We start from the raw sequence: 16,276 nt of genomic DNA, 5'->3' as shown, positions 1-16,276 counted from the left end.
TAATTTTCCTACTTCACGATTAGCTTGTGAAGTTGAGAGAAATCTGAGGTTGCTGCCATGGCGACAGCACCACAGGAGCTGGTTAATACCACAATCATTAATGTAATGATAAGGGATTAGATGGTAGTATGAGATGTAGTGGAGGTGGTAGGGAAATGAAAGTTTGAACAAATGCACTACACATATTCAGCTTTCCACATCAGCAGCGCCACCTCCAGGTGGACAGGTGACACAACGCCCTCTACTTGAGATACTATAGCAATTTTTCAAAACTTTTTACTGAGACCCTTTAAATTAAAGATAAAAGAAATTAAGAAAATTCAAAATTCTTTGTGATTACTTGCTTCTAATGTGATTTTTCAGAAAGTTAATTACACTATTTATAATTTTTCTTAAAATGTAATCTTTCCCCTAATTTAAAACAAAATCCAGAAACTAGAGAGGTGCAAATTTATAAATGAATGAGGCTTCAGACTTTTACGATACACTTTTTGTGCTTTAAATCTTGCACAGAGCTACACATGCACGAACACATCCTAAGACCCAGATTTAATGTGAGCACTTAGAAACATTCATCTACCCTCAGAAAATGAATGTGAAAACATCATTCTGGTTTAAAACTTGCACTTAAATACGAAGCAGTGTCTACTAGCAGCTCCTTCACTGGGTGCATGCCTGGCTTCTTAGAAATTTGATCAAAAATTAATTTCCTGTTTTCAGTCCATTTCATTTAAATAATTCTAAGGGGCCGAACCGTATCTCTCAACACAAAACAAAAGATGGTTGTGCAGCAGAACTGTTTCTGTTTTCATTTCCCACAAATTGAAAAAGAACTGTGGCTGTGGCTCAGGAGGTGGAGCCAGAAGTTTGGTGGTTCGATCCAGGCCCCCCCATTCTGAGTGCCGAAGTGTCCTTGGGCAAGATACTGAACCACGTATTCCTCCTGACGGCTAAACCGGCAGTGTGCAATCGATGTGTGACAGAGAAAAGCTGCACGTAGACACACTGGTGACACTGGGTGTGTGAATGGGAGAATGGCAAAACTGTCATGAGTGATAGTCAAGACTAGAAAAGCTCAATATAAAACTCTTTTAATTCACAGGCTCAGTACCACAGCTGTACACTCTTTGACTCTTTCTTTAATATCATCCCTCATCTCTAGTCCCTCATTTAGATGATCTGTGTAATGCCTCTAATACATTCATTTTTGTTTATCAATTACATGCAGACAGATTGACATAAATAATTTATTCAAAATGAATCCCAGTGCATTCCTGTAGAAAAGCAACACATCTTCACAGCTGCTCCTTAACATTATGAAGATGAGAGAAAGGAAAAAAACTGATTGATCTAAAGTATAAGCACCAATTGCTCACCACAGGAAATATAGTGTAAAACATGTTTTGCTTTTGATTGATCTACTGTTCAGCTTTTATAGCGAAAGAGGTTTTATCTCAAGCAGGTACCTCGCGCTTCAAAATTTGTGTGAATGATGTCGTGCTCGAGCGTGAGGTTGTTTCAACATGGCCTGTGCAGAAACTTTATTTTCATGGGGGCCGCTCGTCTGTTAGCTCTTGCAGCAGCCTTTGCGCTCGTCCTGGGCCTCGCTGGTCAACCCGATGGGGCTGGATAGAGTTACAGCACTAATGGAGCCGCGGGTCACCTCTCTGCTGGCCACCTTCCTGTGGATCGCTGGAGAGACACACACACACACACAGACACACACACACACACACACGTCATACGGCAATTCCAAGAAAACAGAGAATGTGTATTTTGACAAGAGTTAGTGAACCCTTACCAGAGAGGACTTCATTGAAAGCAGCCTCGACGTTGCTGGAGTCCAACGCTGATGTTTCCATAAACATTAAACCTTTCTTCTCTGGATTGGGAGAAATGAAAAGTGGCTATTTTCAGGCAGAGAACTTAACACTATTGAACACTAAATATACTTTTCATTGTCAGTTGATGTGTTTCAAGAATCTGTGGGTAATGACGACACCGGGGAACCTACCTGCAAAGTCCCTGGCCTCCTCTTTGGGCACGGTCCGGAGGGTCTCCAGGTCTCTCTTGTTCCCCACCAGCATGACCACCATGTGAGGGTCCGCGTGGTCAAACAGCTCCTTCAGCCACCGCTCGGCGCTCTCATAGGTCAGGTGCTTGGTGATGTCATAGACCAACAGGGCCCCGACCGCTCCCCTGTAATACCTGCGTCCACCAGATGAGAGAAGTTTGGATCTTAAAGGTTCAGCGTGTAAGATTTTAGCGGAAGGGATTTATTGGCAGAAATTGAATATAAAATAATCTTAGGGATGTTTTCACTGGTGTGTTTCATCTATTTCATTGTTATTTTCTTTACCCTAGAATTGTCTCTTTATATTTAAATACTTTAGCTTTACATCAGGAGCGGGTCCTTCAGCACTGCAACATTCAACTTCACCTCTAGAGGTCACTATATTCGACACATGGAACCTTTAAGGAAGTTGTTATCGTAGTAAAATATGTGATGTGGGTGCAAGAGGTGTGACTGTGTGTACATACGCTGAGGTGATGGCCCTGTAGCGCTCCAGCCCAGCCGTGTCCCAGATTTGAGCTTTGATGGAGAAGTTCTCCAGCTGAACTGTCCGCGTGCTGAACTCCACACCGATGGTTGTGCGGCTGTCGTGATTAAACTCATTTTTGGTGAAGCGGGACAGAATGTTGCTTTTTCCCACACCAGACTCCCCTATCAAAACCACTGGAAACAGGCAAAGACCGGGTCAAAATAATTAAATCTGTAAGAACTACCTTTGTGACACATTAAGTCCAAGAATATAAAGGTTCAGTGGCAAAAAACGACAGGCTTCTGTAATGAATCAGAGATGCTTGGTCTGATTTGACACATGTAGACTTTCTGTCACCCTCACGAGACACACCAGACACTATGACATCACATAAACGTGGCAGGTCTCCCCGGTGGCTGACACTTCACTGGAATGAATGGAATGAAAGTCACATTTAAACCGAGAAACCACGCATAAAACAACCTCCCATTGTTAGGGAGGTTTGAGGAAATGCAAGATTATGTCTCCAATAGGTCAAAGGTCAGGATGTTTACACTCTAATGGACATAAAGCGTCCACTTCCTTGTTCACCTCCCTCCTGCCTGTGAAGTTCCTGCTACAACCTGAGCTGCACCTGACAGCTTTCACAGATTTACAGCAACACAAACACACGCACAAGAAAACACTGCGTTGTCTCTTCCTCCACAATCACAGCTTAACTAAACATGACTCACCTTTAAAGACAAAGTTGTACGAATCATCAGACCCCATGCTGCACGCTGTGGCGACAGGATCTGGTGTCACTCTGTAAAATATCAGCTCCCAGAGAAGAGCAACAGGGAATACAAAAAAAAAAAAAAAGAGGAACTGACAGAAAACACAACCCAACTTCTCCTTCTCTCCTTCCGGTGTGGAGAGAGAGAGAGTAAAGGTGAAAATGGATTGAAAGAAAGTTAAAAAAATAAATAAAAATAAAGCAAACAGCCTTTATCCACCCGCTTCCTCCTTTCTGTGTGGATAGGGAGCAGCTCCTGATTTAGGGCTGGCAGACGGGCAGGCAGTTAGGCTGGAGTCCTGCCGGCCTGCCGATCCCTCATCAGCTGACACCACAGGGAGGGCAGGCAGGTGGGAGGGGGGGCAGGTAGGAGCAGGTGGAACAGGTAGAGCAGCTCTCAGGTACAGACTCCGCCCTCTCCTATGCTTTCAAGGCGAGTCTTTTCATTAGTGTGACAATAAGCCTGACCAAACAGGTGGATCTCTTTGTCGCCATTTTGACACCTGTCTAATGGGGATGGGCTAATATACAAGTCTCACTGTGATTGTACTTGGGTTTCTTAAATTTTAAACAGATAAACAGTTACACACAGCATATTTTGAGTTGGACTCACATTGTTATACTATAGTTTTTAACAGTAGATGGCGGAAATCTTACAATCCTGCGTCATGGTTTGCTTGTGACATTTATACTGTGACAATATGAGCCACAAGGCAGCCTTGTTTCATCCACGAGTCGAATGCTTTATTTCATGGAACAAAAGAACATGATAAACTCCAGTCAGAGAAGGAAACAGGATTCAAAGGCAGTCGGCTTAACTTCGCTGGCTGTGCAGAGGTGGTACATTTCCAGAGGAATTACATTAAAAGAACTGGTCGCTTAAAAAGAAAGTTCAAATTATCATTAATTTCTCAATCTATCATTTCTATCAAATTAAGTTTGTAGACTTAATCCAAGATATTCAAACATTTTGGCTCCTGTCTATTAAATGATAAATACATATGGAATCTTTAAAAGTGTATTCAATAACTATTCCAAGCTGTGGCAAACATACTTTGCAGAATTGTAATTTGTTCTCCGCACACACACACTTTACTTAAACAACACACTTTACTACAACTCCAGCATCTCCATATCTAAACAAACAGTAACAGAATTAGAAGCTGAGGATTTGATAGAAACACCAGAAGAAAACAAAAAGTTACGGAAGTAATCTTGCACCATCACAAGGCTACAATCAACTGACACTGGGCATTGACTCTTTTTGACCATGTTTTATTTTTTTAGTACAGTACTGTTAAAAGTTAGTTCCAACATGTTCGATTGGGAGATGTTTTTTTTCTTCTTTTCAGCTGAGGTCAACAGACAAAGCAAAGCTATCGAAGCAGTTGCCAAGGTTACCACAACTACAATGCTGAGATTTTTCAAAAGGAAAACAGAACAAGACAACCTAGAACTTGATTTTAGAAACGTATGGTGCAACCATACCAGAATTGTTTGTAAAGCCTTTTCCATTGTTTCTTTAGTTATTCTTTTACTTATTTGATTTCCACATTTATTTTAATGCGAGACACATTATAATTATCTCTAGGTACTAAATGCACCAAAAAAAAGAAAAAAAAATAGAGAAATAATAAAAATAAAATTAAACGAAGAATCAGATTAAAATGAAAGAAAGCTTGTTTGTTTCATTCATATTCATTCTAACAGTGTCCTCTGCTTCAGAGCTGCTGCAGTGGGATATTTGATTATGGATACAGTTCTGGATGACGCTGTGTGGAATTTATTGCGTGGTTTCTCACGAACCCGCCGAGTGAGGGTGTAGATCGCTGACGATGCTCTTACAGGGCATGGGAGGACAGAAGGCACAGCAGTGGTGCCTCAGAAGGAAAAGACACTGTGCACCCTAGACTGGGCACTTTGATCCGGAATGACAAATTACAAGTTTAGGGATGTACGGAGGGCGTCATTTTCTGAAGCGCTTGCAATAAATAGTGAAAACTGTTGGGCAAAAACAGCCGTTTATGTAGAATCTCAAGAACAGGGAAAGAGCAAGGAATGGGACTGAACACCTGGACAAGAATCCTGTTGGTGTTCTGTCTGTATACCAGAAGATCTTTGTGTATTGATCTGCGAGTTAAATGCTAACAAACTGTATCATGATGGCAACGTCTGAAACAGAAGCAACAGCCAATCACATCACATGGATTTAATATGTATTGTGTAAATGCCTGAACGCAACACTACACTCCAGTTTTACGTGAGGAAAAACAATGAATTATGAAATTGTGGGGGATCCCTTCTTAGGAAAATTTGTGGGCTCCTTTTCTCTGCACCAGAACACCCCACAAGGGGAGAGTGGGTCAGTCCGACTCTACAGCAGCACTCTGGGACAGAGATCTGGGTGACTGACGCCAAACAGAGAAAGTATGGGGACTAGGGAATGATCTGAGAACAGATGAAGAATGAGGGTCTAACAGATCCTGCCCGAGTTTATTTCTGTAAAGTTTGGGACAATAGACTTAAATTTCTCTCGGTTCTTTGTAGATGCTGGGTGTGTGTATGAGTTAGGTATGTATGTATGCACGTGTCTGTGTGTCAGTGTGCACTGTATGTCTTTACGAGGGCTGTGAGCCCAGCAGTCTCTCGATAGCGGCATTGATGTCTCCTCCAGTAGCGATGAGGGCCTGCAGGTTGGCTTCGCGGTTTATGAAGCCCATGGCGTTCAGCTGGTCCAGCTGGGACTGGAACCGCACCTCTGGGGTCTGGGTCTACACAAAGCAGATTGACAAATCTTGTAGAAAACGAATCATAGACAGCATCATACAGGTGATAAAGATGTTATTCCTCTGTACCGTTGCAGTTCCTCCTCCTCCTAAGCCTCCTCCTCCTCCTAAGCCTCCTCCTCCAGCAAACATCTGGAGCATCTGTTGCATCAGCTGCTGCTGGGCGGGGTTTGTTGCTGCACTGCTGGGTGAGGAGGCCGGGTTCTCTGTGGGCATGGCCCCTCCCGTGGGTATGCCTGGAATTCCACCTGGCATTCCACCTGGCATCCCACCTGGCATCCCACCAGGCATCCCACCAGGCATCCCACCAGGCATCCCACCTGGCATCCCACCTGGCATCCCACCTGGCATCCCACCTGGCATCCCACCTGGCACCAAACTAGACCAAAAGATTAATCAAAAAAGGTAGAAAAATCATCTTTATAAAATGCAATGTGTGTATTTGTCTGTGTGCACATACCTTGGCATGAGGCCTGGTGCTTCTGTCTGCAGTGTCTGCAGGCCCTGTTGGATCTGCATTAGAGCTTGCATGGCTCTGGGGTTGGTCATAACCGACAGGGCTTCTGGGTTCTGCATCTGAAACAAAACAGAGAGCAGCAAAACGTTAACACATTAACAAGTTTACGGTCCATCTAAAGCATTTTAATTTAATTAAGTAAAAGCAATGCATGTGCCAAATGTTTGGCATTCTGACCTGGGGCTTATGGGAAAATAGCTAAAGACTCAACAACAATATCTGAGCTGGTAGCAGAAAATGTATGTCAGGTATCTATAATCCTTGAAACAAAATGTTCTGCATGTACAGATACATATCTATTTCACACAATCTAGGCTAAGACACAATACACTACATTTCTCCCCCCTCTGCCATCCTGTCTTATGTTACCAGGACTGTATTTGAGCCATTTTAAAAGAAACTTAATATCAAAAACATCTAAGAATGAGTTACTGGACTGAAAGGTGTGTGGTACCTGCTGCATAAAGACGGGTAGGTGAGATCTAAACTGATCCTGCAGCTGTGGGTTCCCAGCAAACAAGGGATTATTCATCAAAACCTGGTGGTGAGAGAGAAAGAAACAGTCACAGTTATTTTCACTCCAGACCAGACCATGCTGCTTAGTCCCAAGAGGGCATGTTGAACTCACATGTGTTTTAGGACCTTCGGAGAGATTTAATACAAATGTTGCACAATAGAAATAAATGCTCCGGTGAATCCCTGTGTTTCATGTCCACAGTCTCCACACTAAAGTTGTTCCGATTTCCTCTGCAGCCTTTATGGTTTACTAGAAGCAATTACTTATTTATTCTTTCTTACGATTTGCTGCAAATGCAAGTGAGCTTAACAGTCAATCCCCTCTGTTCTCTGGGAGTATGGTCTAAATTACTGGGCTTATTGGCCTAAGGCACAACAGGCCAAGCAAGAACCCACTATTTACAATTCATTACAAGCTGTATGTTCCTGTTCGGTAAGATCAATCAAGACCATATGTGGTGTGCAGTCCAAACAAAAAGATCCTAGTGCAGGATATAAACTATTAGTTCAGGGTTTATATTGTGATGATATCTGTGTTTTTTCTCTACAATGGAGGTTGTGTATGTGCCCATCTCTTTCCGCTCCTTACCTGGGAAGCCAACTCTGGGTTTTGAGACATTGACTGCATCATACTGCGCATGTAGGGAGCAGACAGCATGTTCTGCATCAGCTGAGGGTTTTCTGAGATCTGCTGCATTAGACTCTGCATTCCAGGGCTGTTGAACATGCCTGTAACAAATAGACATGCATTTGTTTACACAGGTAAATACAGTAATTGAACAACTTGCAAGTGCACAACAAAATAACAAACATGCTATATAGAGAATCACAAGCTGCACTCTCTTACCATTGCCCAGACTTCCTGGATTGATGCCCAGAGGATTGGACACACTGGGGATGGTGCCCCCGGTGGTGCTAGTGCCTCCTGTGGTCCCCCCTCCACTCTCAGGCGGGTTAGAAGAATTTGGTGGGCTCCATGGATTGGGCAGAGGCTCCCGGTTCTCTGTCCGTGATGGCTGGACACCAGAGTCAGAGCCGCCACCTAGAGCTGAGAACGGGTTGCTACCAAACTACAGGAAAAGAGATCAGACACGTTTAAAACAAAAATCTGTAGTAAAAACATTTACCATTACAACAGATGAGATAATGAGTGGAAACTAATCCTAACAAGTAATTAATAGATAATAGAGCTCAAACAAATACAGATTTGATCAGTAAGCCCTCCTCTTAGCTACCTGTTCCCTGGCAGCGCTGAACATGGGTTCCTGGATGTCTGTGTACATCCTCCTCAAGGCATTGTAACCTCCTGGAATGCTCTCCAGGTTGCTCAGAGCCCGGTCCTGGTTCCGCATCATTTCCTGCATCATGGCTGGGTTCCTGGCCAGCTCCATGGTCTAGAGGGTGAGATAAAAGAGAAGGTACATCAGTTCAAATAGTTTTTAAAACACAACAGGTAAACATTTTAATAAAGAAAACCAAATGCACTTGTAAACAACTGTAGTCTTTCATGTGTGACTCAGCCATCATTGCTTCCTTTACCTGTCTCATGAGCTCGGGGTTGTTGAGCATGTGGGAGATCTCAGGATTGCGTTCCATCAGCGTTTGCATCTGAGGATTGGCCATGATCATCTGCCTCATCAGGTCAGGGTTGGACATCATGTTTTGCACCAGCGGGTTCTCCATGATCTGAGAAAGCATCTCTGGGTTGGACATGAGCTGCCTCTGCATCTGCTGCTGCAGCTCCATGAAATTAGATGAGCCCATGCCCAGTCCAGCCAAACTCGACAGGTCACCAAAGCCAGCTGAAGGAGTCGAAATGAGTTGGTGATGATTAAACATGTTTATCTTGGCTCTGACCTGACAAAAATTGTCTGAATGCAAAATACTTGATATACCCGTGGACTCACTCATTAAGTTGGGTGTCTGTGTGGATGGTTGGGCAGAGCCAGTAGAACCTGCTGTGGAGGAGGTGTTGGTGCCTGGACTAGAAATGGATGAACTGGCAGCTGGAGTAGAGGTTGAGCTAGAGGCCGCGGCGCTGGCACCTTCTCCTGCCCTACAGGGATCATATATAGGAGGAAATTTAGAACACGCACGAGCTGATAGTTTGGCTGGACACTGCAGTTAAACATAAATGAAACAGTTTCACAAAAGCCCTTCTTCACTAGTGTTGCAAATTGGCCTCTTATAAAAACACTATGATACATGCATCAGATGCTGTTTTCCATTTTCCACTGTATGTCTATGACTATGTGTACTGTCTCTGTCAATATCAAATAAACCATAAATGACAAATACAGCTCCTTTAATTTGAATTATTGATAGTTGCATCCATTTCTTTCATTAGATTCCTAAATAGACCCATCCGTAATTTTTGTATTAATATAGACTTACTTCTGTGCTGTCTTAATGACTAGGTGAACTGTCAGGCCATCCTTGATGCCGTGTTGGCTGAGGCTGTCGCCATCCTTCAAGATCTTCCCTGCAAAGATCAGAACCAACTGGTCCTGTTTGGCTTTAAACCGCCTTGAGATCTCTTCTTTGAACTGTGCGACAGCAAAAAATGATAAAAGCAAAATTGCGATTAGACAGGAGAGGGAAAGGGGGGGGCGGGGGGCTGAAATGAAAAGGATATTATTTAGAATGAGATGAATACACTTCGGCAGCGCTGCTCTAATCTGTTTCTGTTCTGTTGCAACCTTCAAGTCTCAACAATCCAATTTCCAAGAAGGTCCTGTGTACTTATCCTATTAGCAGTGGTCCGAACACTCTAAATCTGCCAAATCAGTTACTCTTTAACTACTGTGTGAACCATTATACACAAAGACAATGATCTCTTCATGAAGAAAAACAAGCAGCGTGGGTCCATCTTTCATTATTACTGCACATATTACATTTTACTCTTTTTAACACGGAGCCATGATAACGCTTGTAGTGCTGGTGTGGCCACACAGGAACAGTTTTACAACTAACAATACAATAGACAGATTGTTAATTTGATTAACTGAAGAAGGGTTAATGAGGGTGATCCCTGTCATGCATTATGGCCCAAGCAACAGCGTTATTCACGTGCACAGGTCATCTGATTGTACCATGGCCACAAACAAATTGTATTACGATAAACTCTGTGGAGCTACTTCTGTCGATGGGATGACCACCAGCACAAGAAGATTGAACAGAAGTACATTTTCTTTTAAAATGTCAGAAACATCTTTTTTCAAGCTGCTGATACATATTTCCTTTTGTGAATATCTAATATCAGTTTTCAGAGTTGTATCAGAGATGCAGGTCCAAGAAGTGAGAACAGAGTAAACCCAGCAGCAGAGAGCATGCTTCCTCCCTGGCCCAGTGGTTACATGATGGTTTCACTGGAACACGTCTCCAGGCAAACTGCAGCTCAGAGAGAGCAGTGTATTCCCAGGGAAGCTGAATGACTCAGTGGCAGCAGGGAGAATGTTCTAGACACAAGAGGAGCTTTGCTATCTTTCGGATCTGCTGAGCCGAGGTGGGGGGGAAATGAAACCGACTGGATTCGTCGTCCACCCAGAAGCCCATTCTGTGGTTCCGCCCGGCCATTAGCACCGCAGCCACAGAACCAGCCCGTCAGCTGACACTTGTTTGGCTACAGAGTTAGCTAACGTTGCCTCATCAAACGCGAAGTAGCTAGCCGCTAGCCATTAGCATGCTAGCCGGTTAGCCAGCACACATGATAACGTGGCCGTGTCCCTCGAACGGATGTCAACAACGTTCATCACACCGAAGAGCTGTTACCCCACGCAACACAACTCCCACCACGCACAACTTGTTTTATTTCACACACTCGCAGTTAGCCGGTGAGAGGGACGACACATGCTAACGCGGCTAGCTAGCTTGCTAGCCGAAGTTGTGGGCAGGGGCATGACGTTAGAGCACGCAGCTCTCCGACCAACACACCTGAGTGACGGAGGCATCCTCTGCGATGGCGATCTCTTCTTTGTCCTTCGGGGTTTTCACTGTGACCTTGATAATAGTTCCCTCCGCGGCTTCGGCTTTATTATTGTTGTTATTACCAGGATCTGCGGCGCCTTGGTCAGCCATCTTTACTCCACCGATGGAACAGCTCACGTCTGGCGTCAGCTTCCGGGTCATAAGAGGTCAAACCTCCTTCCAGAAGGAATCTCTTGAGTTCATGTCTCTCTCTCACCTCAGGTCCACTACTGAAAATAGATGTATCTCTGCTAAACTACACTACACATGTTTTTATTCATGTGTCTGAAGGTGGTGGTTTTGTTAGTATATTAAAAAACAGTAGGTGGCTCCACTTCAAAGCTTCAGAGGCAGGAAATGTGTCCTTTCTTTCAACTTTAAATACACAAAATCATAGATTAACACAATATTAATGACATCAACAGGTCAGATTATCAATTCACCTTTGTGTGTTTTACAAGGAAAATTATTCAATACATGTTTCTCAAATAAATAAGAATAGACATTGCCTTCCTGGCATGGAATGGATTGTTGATCAATTAATCAAATTACAAATACAGAAAATACAGCATGCTCCCATAAATATCAGTAAAGTTCTCTCAAGTAAATAGTAAATATAGATATCAAACTTAACTGAAAGTTTGATTATTTTTCTATCCCTAACCTTTTTTTGTTGTTGCTGTAAGTGCATGTGATTATTTTCCACTGCTGATTATTTATCTCCACACTTTCTTCTCTCACTTAATCTTTATGCACTACGCCATCATCATATGACATCATCAAAGGAATTCAAATGTCAGTCTTGACTTTTATGTTGATCAATATTATATGTTATTTTCTTTCCACTCTAACACATGACCCTTATCCCAGAAGGGCTGGTTCTCTTTTCTAACCATCAGGATCTTTGCTCAGGGTTCAAAAATCAGACCTTGAACTGGCCAGAGAGGCTTGTGGTAGCTGGTTTAACATTAGCCACACTATGCTGTAACACAGGGAGAACATGTGGTGCTATTGTATTGTATATTCATGTTAATTCAGCTTTTCTGGTCAATATTGTCCTTTTCCTTTCCCGACATTGTGATTGCTCACATTTCCTCTTGGTCATTTTAACCAAAAAATGTAAACTGCCGGGTGGAACCACAGACTAATCTGCCAGTGACTAAGCCGTGGATTTCTGAATTCCTGTTGGGGTTAAAGTGCCTTGCTTAACGGCACCTTAGTCACCTTTACACCATACTGTATCAGTACATTATCAGTCATTTCTCGTTCCTTCTATATCACAGATTGAGGGACTGAAACATCCTCTTCACTGATGCTCATTCATATATAGAAACACGTGGTAACAGATTATCCAGCAAATATATCTCAAAGTTCATGACCCCTGTTATGACAAGAGCATACGTTTAAACTTAATTAAGTACTTATCTTAATTTTGTACAGCCTTTTCTTTTGAATGAAACATTTTGACATGTTCTTACTGTACATAGATCAAGTCTATGCATTTTTGTATATATCTATCAGGGAATCTCACATTTTCCATTTCTAAATATTTATCATAATCTAATTTTAACGATAGAGATCAAAATGTTATAAAGCACATGTGTTAACAGATTTTTTCATCAAGACAGTCCTATAGGAGGGACAATGAGTTGCGTGTGTTCCCTCTATATGTGTCCCCCCCATGCTGCCACAGTGTGACAGCATTGAAAGAGAAGTGTCTGTTTCAGCACGTTGCATTGACACAGACAGACAGTCCTGCATACCTATGCACATCCAAAGTTCTAGAGCACACCATTTACAAACAAACAAAACCCCAAAAAAAGGAAACATGGGCCGCCACCCCTTTTCCAAGGCCCCATACCCACACACACTCACACACATACACGTACAAGGTCACATGCACTGTGGCCCCTGCAGCATCTCTTTCAAGTGCATCCCACACTAGGAGAGCGATGGCCGCAAAGGATTTTGCTTTCATCGACAAAAAAAACGAGGGGACAACTTTTTGGTGAAAGTATTGTCTGTGACTCTCTCCCTCTCTTTCCCACCAAGTGACCAGCAGCTCTCTCACTTCCCTCCTCTCACCCGTCTCTCTCTTTACCTCTGGAAGGTGAGCAGTAGGAACGGTGCATTTCCAGAAACAAGGTAAGGTATCAAATTTCAGGATTTGTGTGTGTGTGTGTGTGTGTATCAGAGAGCGATACATTTACATTTATGATGACTGTGATTGAATAGAGGCAGGCGGAATCAGATAAAACCTCATTACTGCAAAAAACACACTGATGTGACATGTGGATCTAGAAGGGGAACGACAACAAACTGCATCATCATAAAGAGTAGCTGTAACTTTTGTTTAGCGTTGCACTTGTTCAACTAGAAGTGATGTTTCATCCAAAGAAGAGGTGAATGTTTGATTACAAGTTTGAATTTTGAAATTAAACCATGCTAATTATATATTGATGCAGCTGATAAATTTCTTGTTATATGTTCATATAGAGACGAATATTTTCAGTTTGGATGTGTGTTTCGTGTTTTTCTGGTTTTCCGTATTGTGGCGTGGCTTTGTGATTGGCTGGCACCACATGTGGCCTCTTTTCAAGATCCTTTTTGAGGTTTCTGCAGAATTTGCACGAGTATTGTTTGGTTTCTTTTAAAGATACCCAAGTTTACATCATCATGTGGCGGCAAAACAGGAGCTTATTGCGTTTTATGGATATGCAATGGCTCCGGTTGTAGCTCAAGCTCTGAGAAATTGTGTGAAAGTTGATACACACGCATGTCAGTCTGTGTGCACACGTTTATGTCATGCTTGATTTAATAAGTGTGTTTTTAATTATTGCTCATTTGTCTATTATCTCCCCTAGTTGCTCTGCAGTGGCCCCATTGTCTCAGCTCAAGATGTACAGCTTCATGGGAGGAGGCCTTTTCTGTGCTATAGTGGGTAACATCCTGCTGGTGGTCTCCACTGCCACTGACTACTGGATGCAGTACCGTTTCTCTGGAAACTATGCCCACCAGGGTCTGTGGAGGTACTGCATGTCCAACAAGTGCCACATGCAGACCGACAGCATAGGTGAGACCCTCACAGTGTTTCTTTTATTGTTAATTCCTGCAGGACAGCCAAGAAACAAGATGAATGAAAAGCACAGGCATGGTTGTGTTTTTTTCAGGGGAGTGTGTAGCTTTGTTTTCAGCTTGACATTGCACTGTTGCTGTGTGACTGGCTTGACAATCTGGACAAGACTTTGAACCCCTGCCTGCTAAGTCCTTGTATATTTCATCATCAGCTACTGCAAGAGACAAGCCATTCCTTCTCTTAAGATGTGACAGCTGCTGGGCACTTCCTTATGTCGTTCTTTTATTCTAATGGCAAAAGTAAAACATTTTCTCAGAATCATATAAGGAAAAAACAGTTAATTTGATTGTCCGGTGGAAAATGATCTACTGGTTTGTGCCCCTGAGCTTAAAATCTAGATGTATCTAGAGAGATAAAGATATTTCCACATTTGGTTCAATAATCTGACACTTTAAAAGGCAAAACTAATGAACTTCCTGCACTTTGGGCCTGAATGTAAAAATGATCTTGGCAGATGTCATGTTAGATTTAATCAAGGATGCTCTCAAAGACATTTTTTCAAGGTGACATAATTCCCGACTTCATCCTGTTTCCTTCCAGCTTACTGGAACGCCACCCGGGCATTCATGATCCTCTCAGGGATGTCGTGCTTCGCGGGCATCATCGCCGGCATCATGTCCTTCGCACACTTCTCCTCCTTTGAACGGTTCAACCGCTCCTTTGCTGCAGGAATCATGTTTTTCGTCTCCAGTGAGTTGTCCTCCCTCCGACCCGACACACACACAATGTGCAGTTACACAAATACTCAAGCATAACGGACATGTTCTTTCCACTGCCCCCCCTCCCAGCTTTCTTTGTTCTGCTGGGTATGGCCATCTATACTGGAGTCACAATCAACTTCCTGGGAAAACGTTTTGGGGACTGGCGCTTCTCCTGGTCATACATACTGGGCTGGGTGGCCATGCTCATGACCTTCTTCGCAGGTGAGATTGGACTTTTTTGTCGTGTATTTTTTAAATAACCTCATTCCTCTTGATACATTATGAATAAAATGTTGATATATGAAAGGAGAATTACAGCTGAAATACAAAATAAGATATCTTTTTAAGTCAGACCTCTTGTACCAAACACACTGCCTTTGTCTGTTGCAGGTATTTTCTACATATGTGCCTACAGAATGTGTGAGTGTAGGAGAGGAACTCGTCCACGTTAAAAACAGCTTGTTTATCTTTTAAAGAAGACACTGCCACTTTGAATAGAAGGAAACTAGTAAATACTGATGCAGGTTTGACTGATCTACTGAAGATATGATGTCGTTGCTGCTCCTGGAGGCCTTAGACTGTTTTCTAAAAGTTACATTATTTCAATATGGATTGTTTTCAAAGAATATACATGTTGAAAGCACAGAGGGGGTAAAAACTCCATCGGAATAATCATGTGTCTCATTATTGTTACACGGTATTGGTTTTATTTAACTTCCTTTATCAAATATTGCTGGAATTTGGCACGTTAAATAATTAATAAAGTTGTTCCTCAAGTAGTAGCGTGTTTTTTGCGGTTGTACTGACAGACTACCACAAGATGGCAGCACTGAAGCACTCCACTACTAAGTATGACAAGATGATGTATAACTAGAATGGCACTCAGTTGAGTTCATACCTCCACTAAGCCCAGACAGTCCCGTTATGAAACCACTTTTAAATTCACCAGATCCAGGTTTTTGATTGGATATGCACCAAATTGCACACACTCGTAAAAATCAATCCCCTTAATGCGTCATTTTTTCCCCCATGAATTACACTCAGAGAAATCAATGACAATGTGGAAACAAATACTTGTGGATCTGCCTCTTGATCTGGATCTGCACCAGCATTTCATGGGTAATCCGTCCAGTAGTTTTTGCATAACCCTGCCGACTGACAGACAAACGCAGAGGAAAACATAACCTCCCTGGAGGAGGTGTATGTCTGATGAAATTGAGAAACCTCTTGCATCTATCTCCAGCTCCGGTCGTCTGATGGGAGCATATTCACAGGTGACTGAAACAATATTCGCCCCAGGGATCATTTTATAGAAGTGGTTGTAATATATAGTGGA

The 16,276-nt window shown here is 42.7% G+C and overlaps 3 protein-coding genes across 3 annotated transcripts; 1 reads left to right on the top strand and 2 right to left on the bottom strand.

Annotated features, from left to right (window-relative positions):
• Window positions 1-1,075: 1,075 nt before the first annotated feature.
• Window positions 1,076-3,351, bottom strand: LOC133026179 (ras-related protein Rab-25-like). The gene is made up of 5 exons (XM_061093043.1): window positions 3,278-3,351; window positions 2,542-2,737; window positions 2,015-2,208; window positions 1,802-1,882; window positions 1,076-1,692 (listed from the first exon to the last, which is right to left on the bottom strand). Exons 1-5 carry the CDS (start codon window positions 3,312-3,314, stop codon window positions 1,568-1,570), a joined length of 633 nt encoding a protein of 210 aa, XP_060949026.1. The 5' UTR covers window positions 3,315-3,351; the 3' UTR covers window positions 1,076-1,567.
• Window positions 3,352-4,577: 1,226 nt separating this feature from the next.
• On the bottom strand, window positions 4,578-11,232 carry LOC133025907 (ubiquilin-4-like). Its single transcript, XM_061092701.1, has 11 exons — window positions 11,071-11,232; window positions 9,532-9,683; window positions 9,045-9,193; window positions 8,677-8,939; window positions 8,373-8,531; window positions 7,985-8,207; window positions 7,727-7,866; window positions 7,076-7,159; window positions 6,565-6,680; window positions 6,174-6,483; window positions 4,578-6,089 (listed from the first exon to the last, which is right to left on the bottom strand). The coding sequence occupies exons 1-11, from the start codon at window positions 11,212-11,214 to the stop codon at window positions 5,937-5,939; spliced, it is 1,893 nt and encodes a 630-aa protein (XP_060948684.1). The 5' UTR covers window positions 11,215-11,232; the 3' UTR covers window positions 4,578-5,936.
• A 2,253-nt stretch (window positions 11,233-13,485) lies between these two features.
• LOC133026336 (lens fiber membrane intrinsic protein-like) lies at window positions 13,486-15,392 on the top strand. The gene is made up of 5 exons (XM_061093215.1): window positions 13,486-13,505; window positions 13,968-14,176; window positions 14,780-14,929; window positions 15,028-15,162; window positions 15,331-15,392. The coding sequence occupies exons 1-5, from the start codon at window positions 13,486-13,488 to the stop codon at window positions 15,390-15,392; spliced, it is 576 nt and encodes a 191-aa protein (XP_060949198.1).
• Window positions 15,393-16,276: the final 884 nt, after the last annotated feature.

Source organism: Limanda limanda, chromosome 19, assembly GCF_963576545.1.
Source record: "Limanda limanda chromosome 19, fLimLim1.1, whole genome shotgun sequence".
NCBI classification, from domain to species: domain Eukaryota; kingdom Metazoa; phylum Chordata; class Actinopteri; order Pleuronectiformes; family Pleuronectidae; genus Limanda; species Limanda limanda.
Note: the sequence above shows the minus strand (reverse complement) of the source record. Positions and strands in the feature narration are given on the sequence as shown.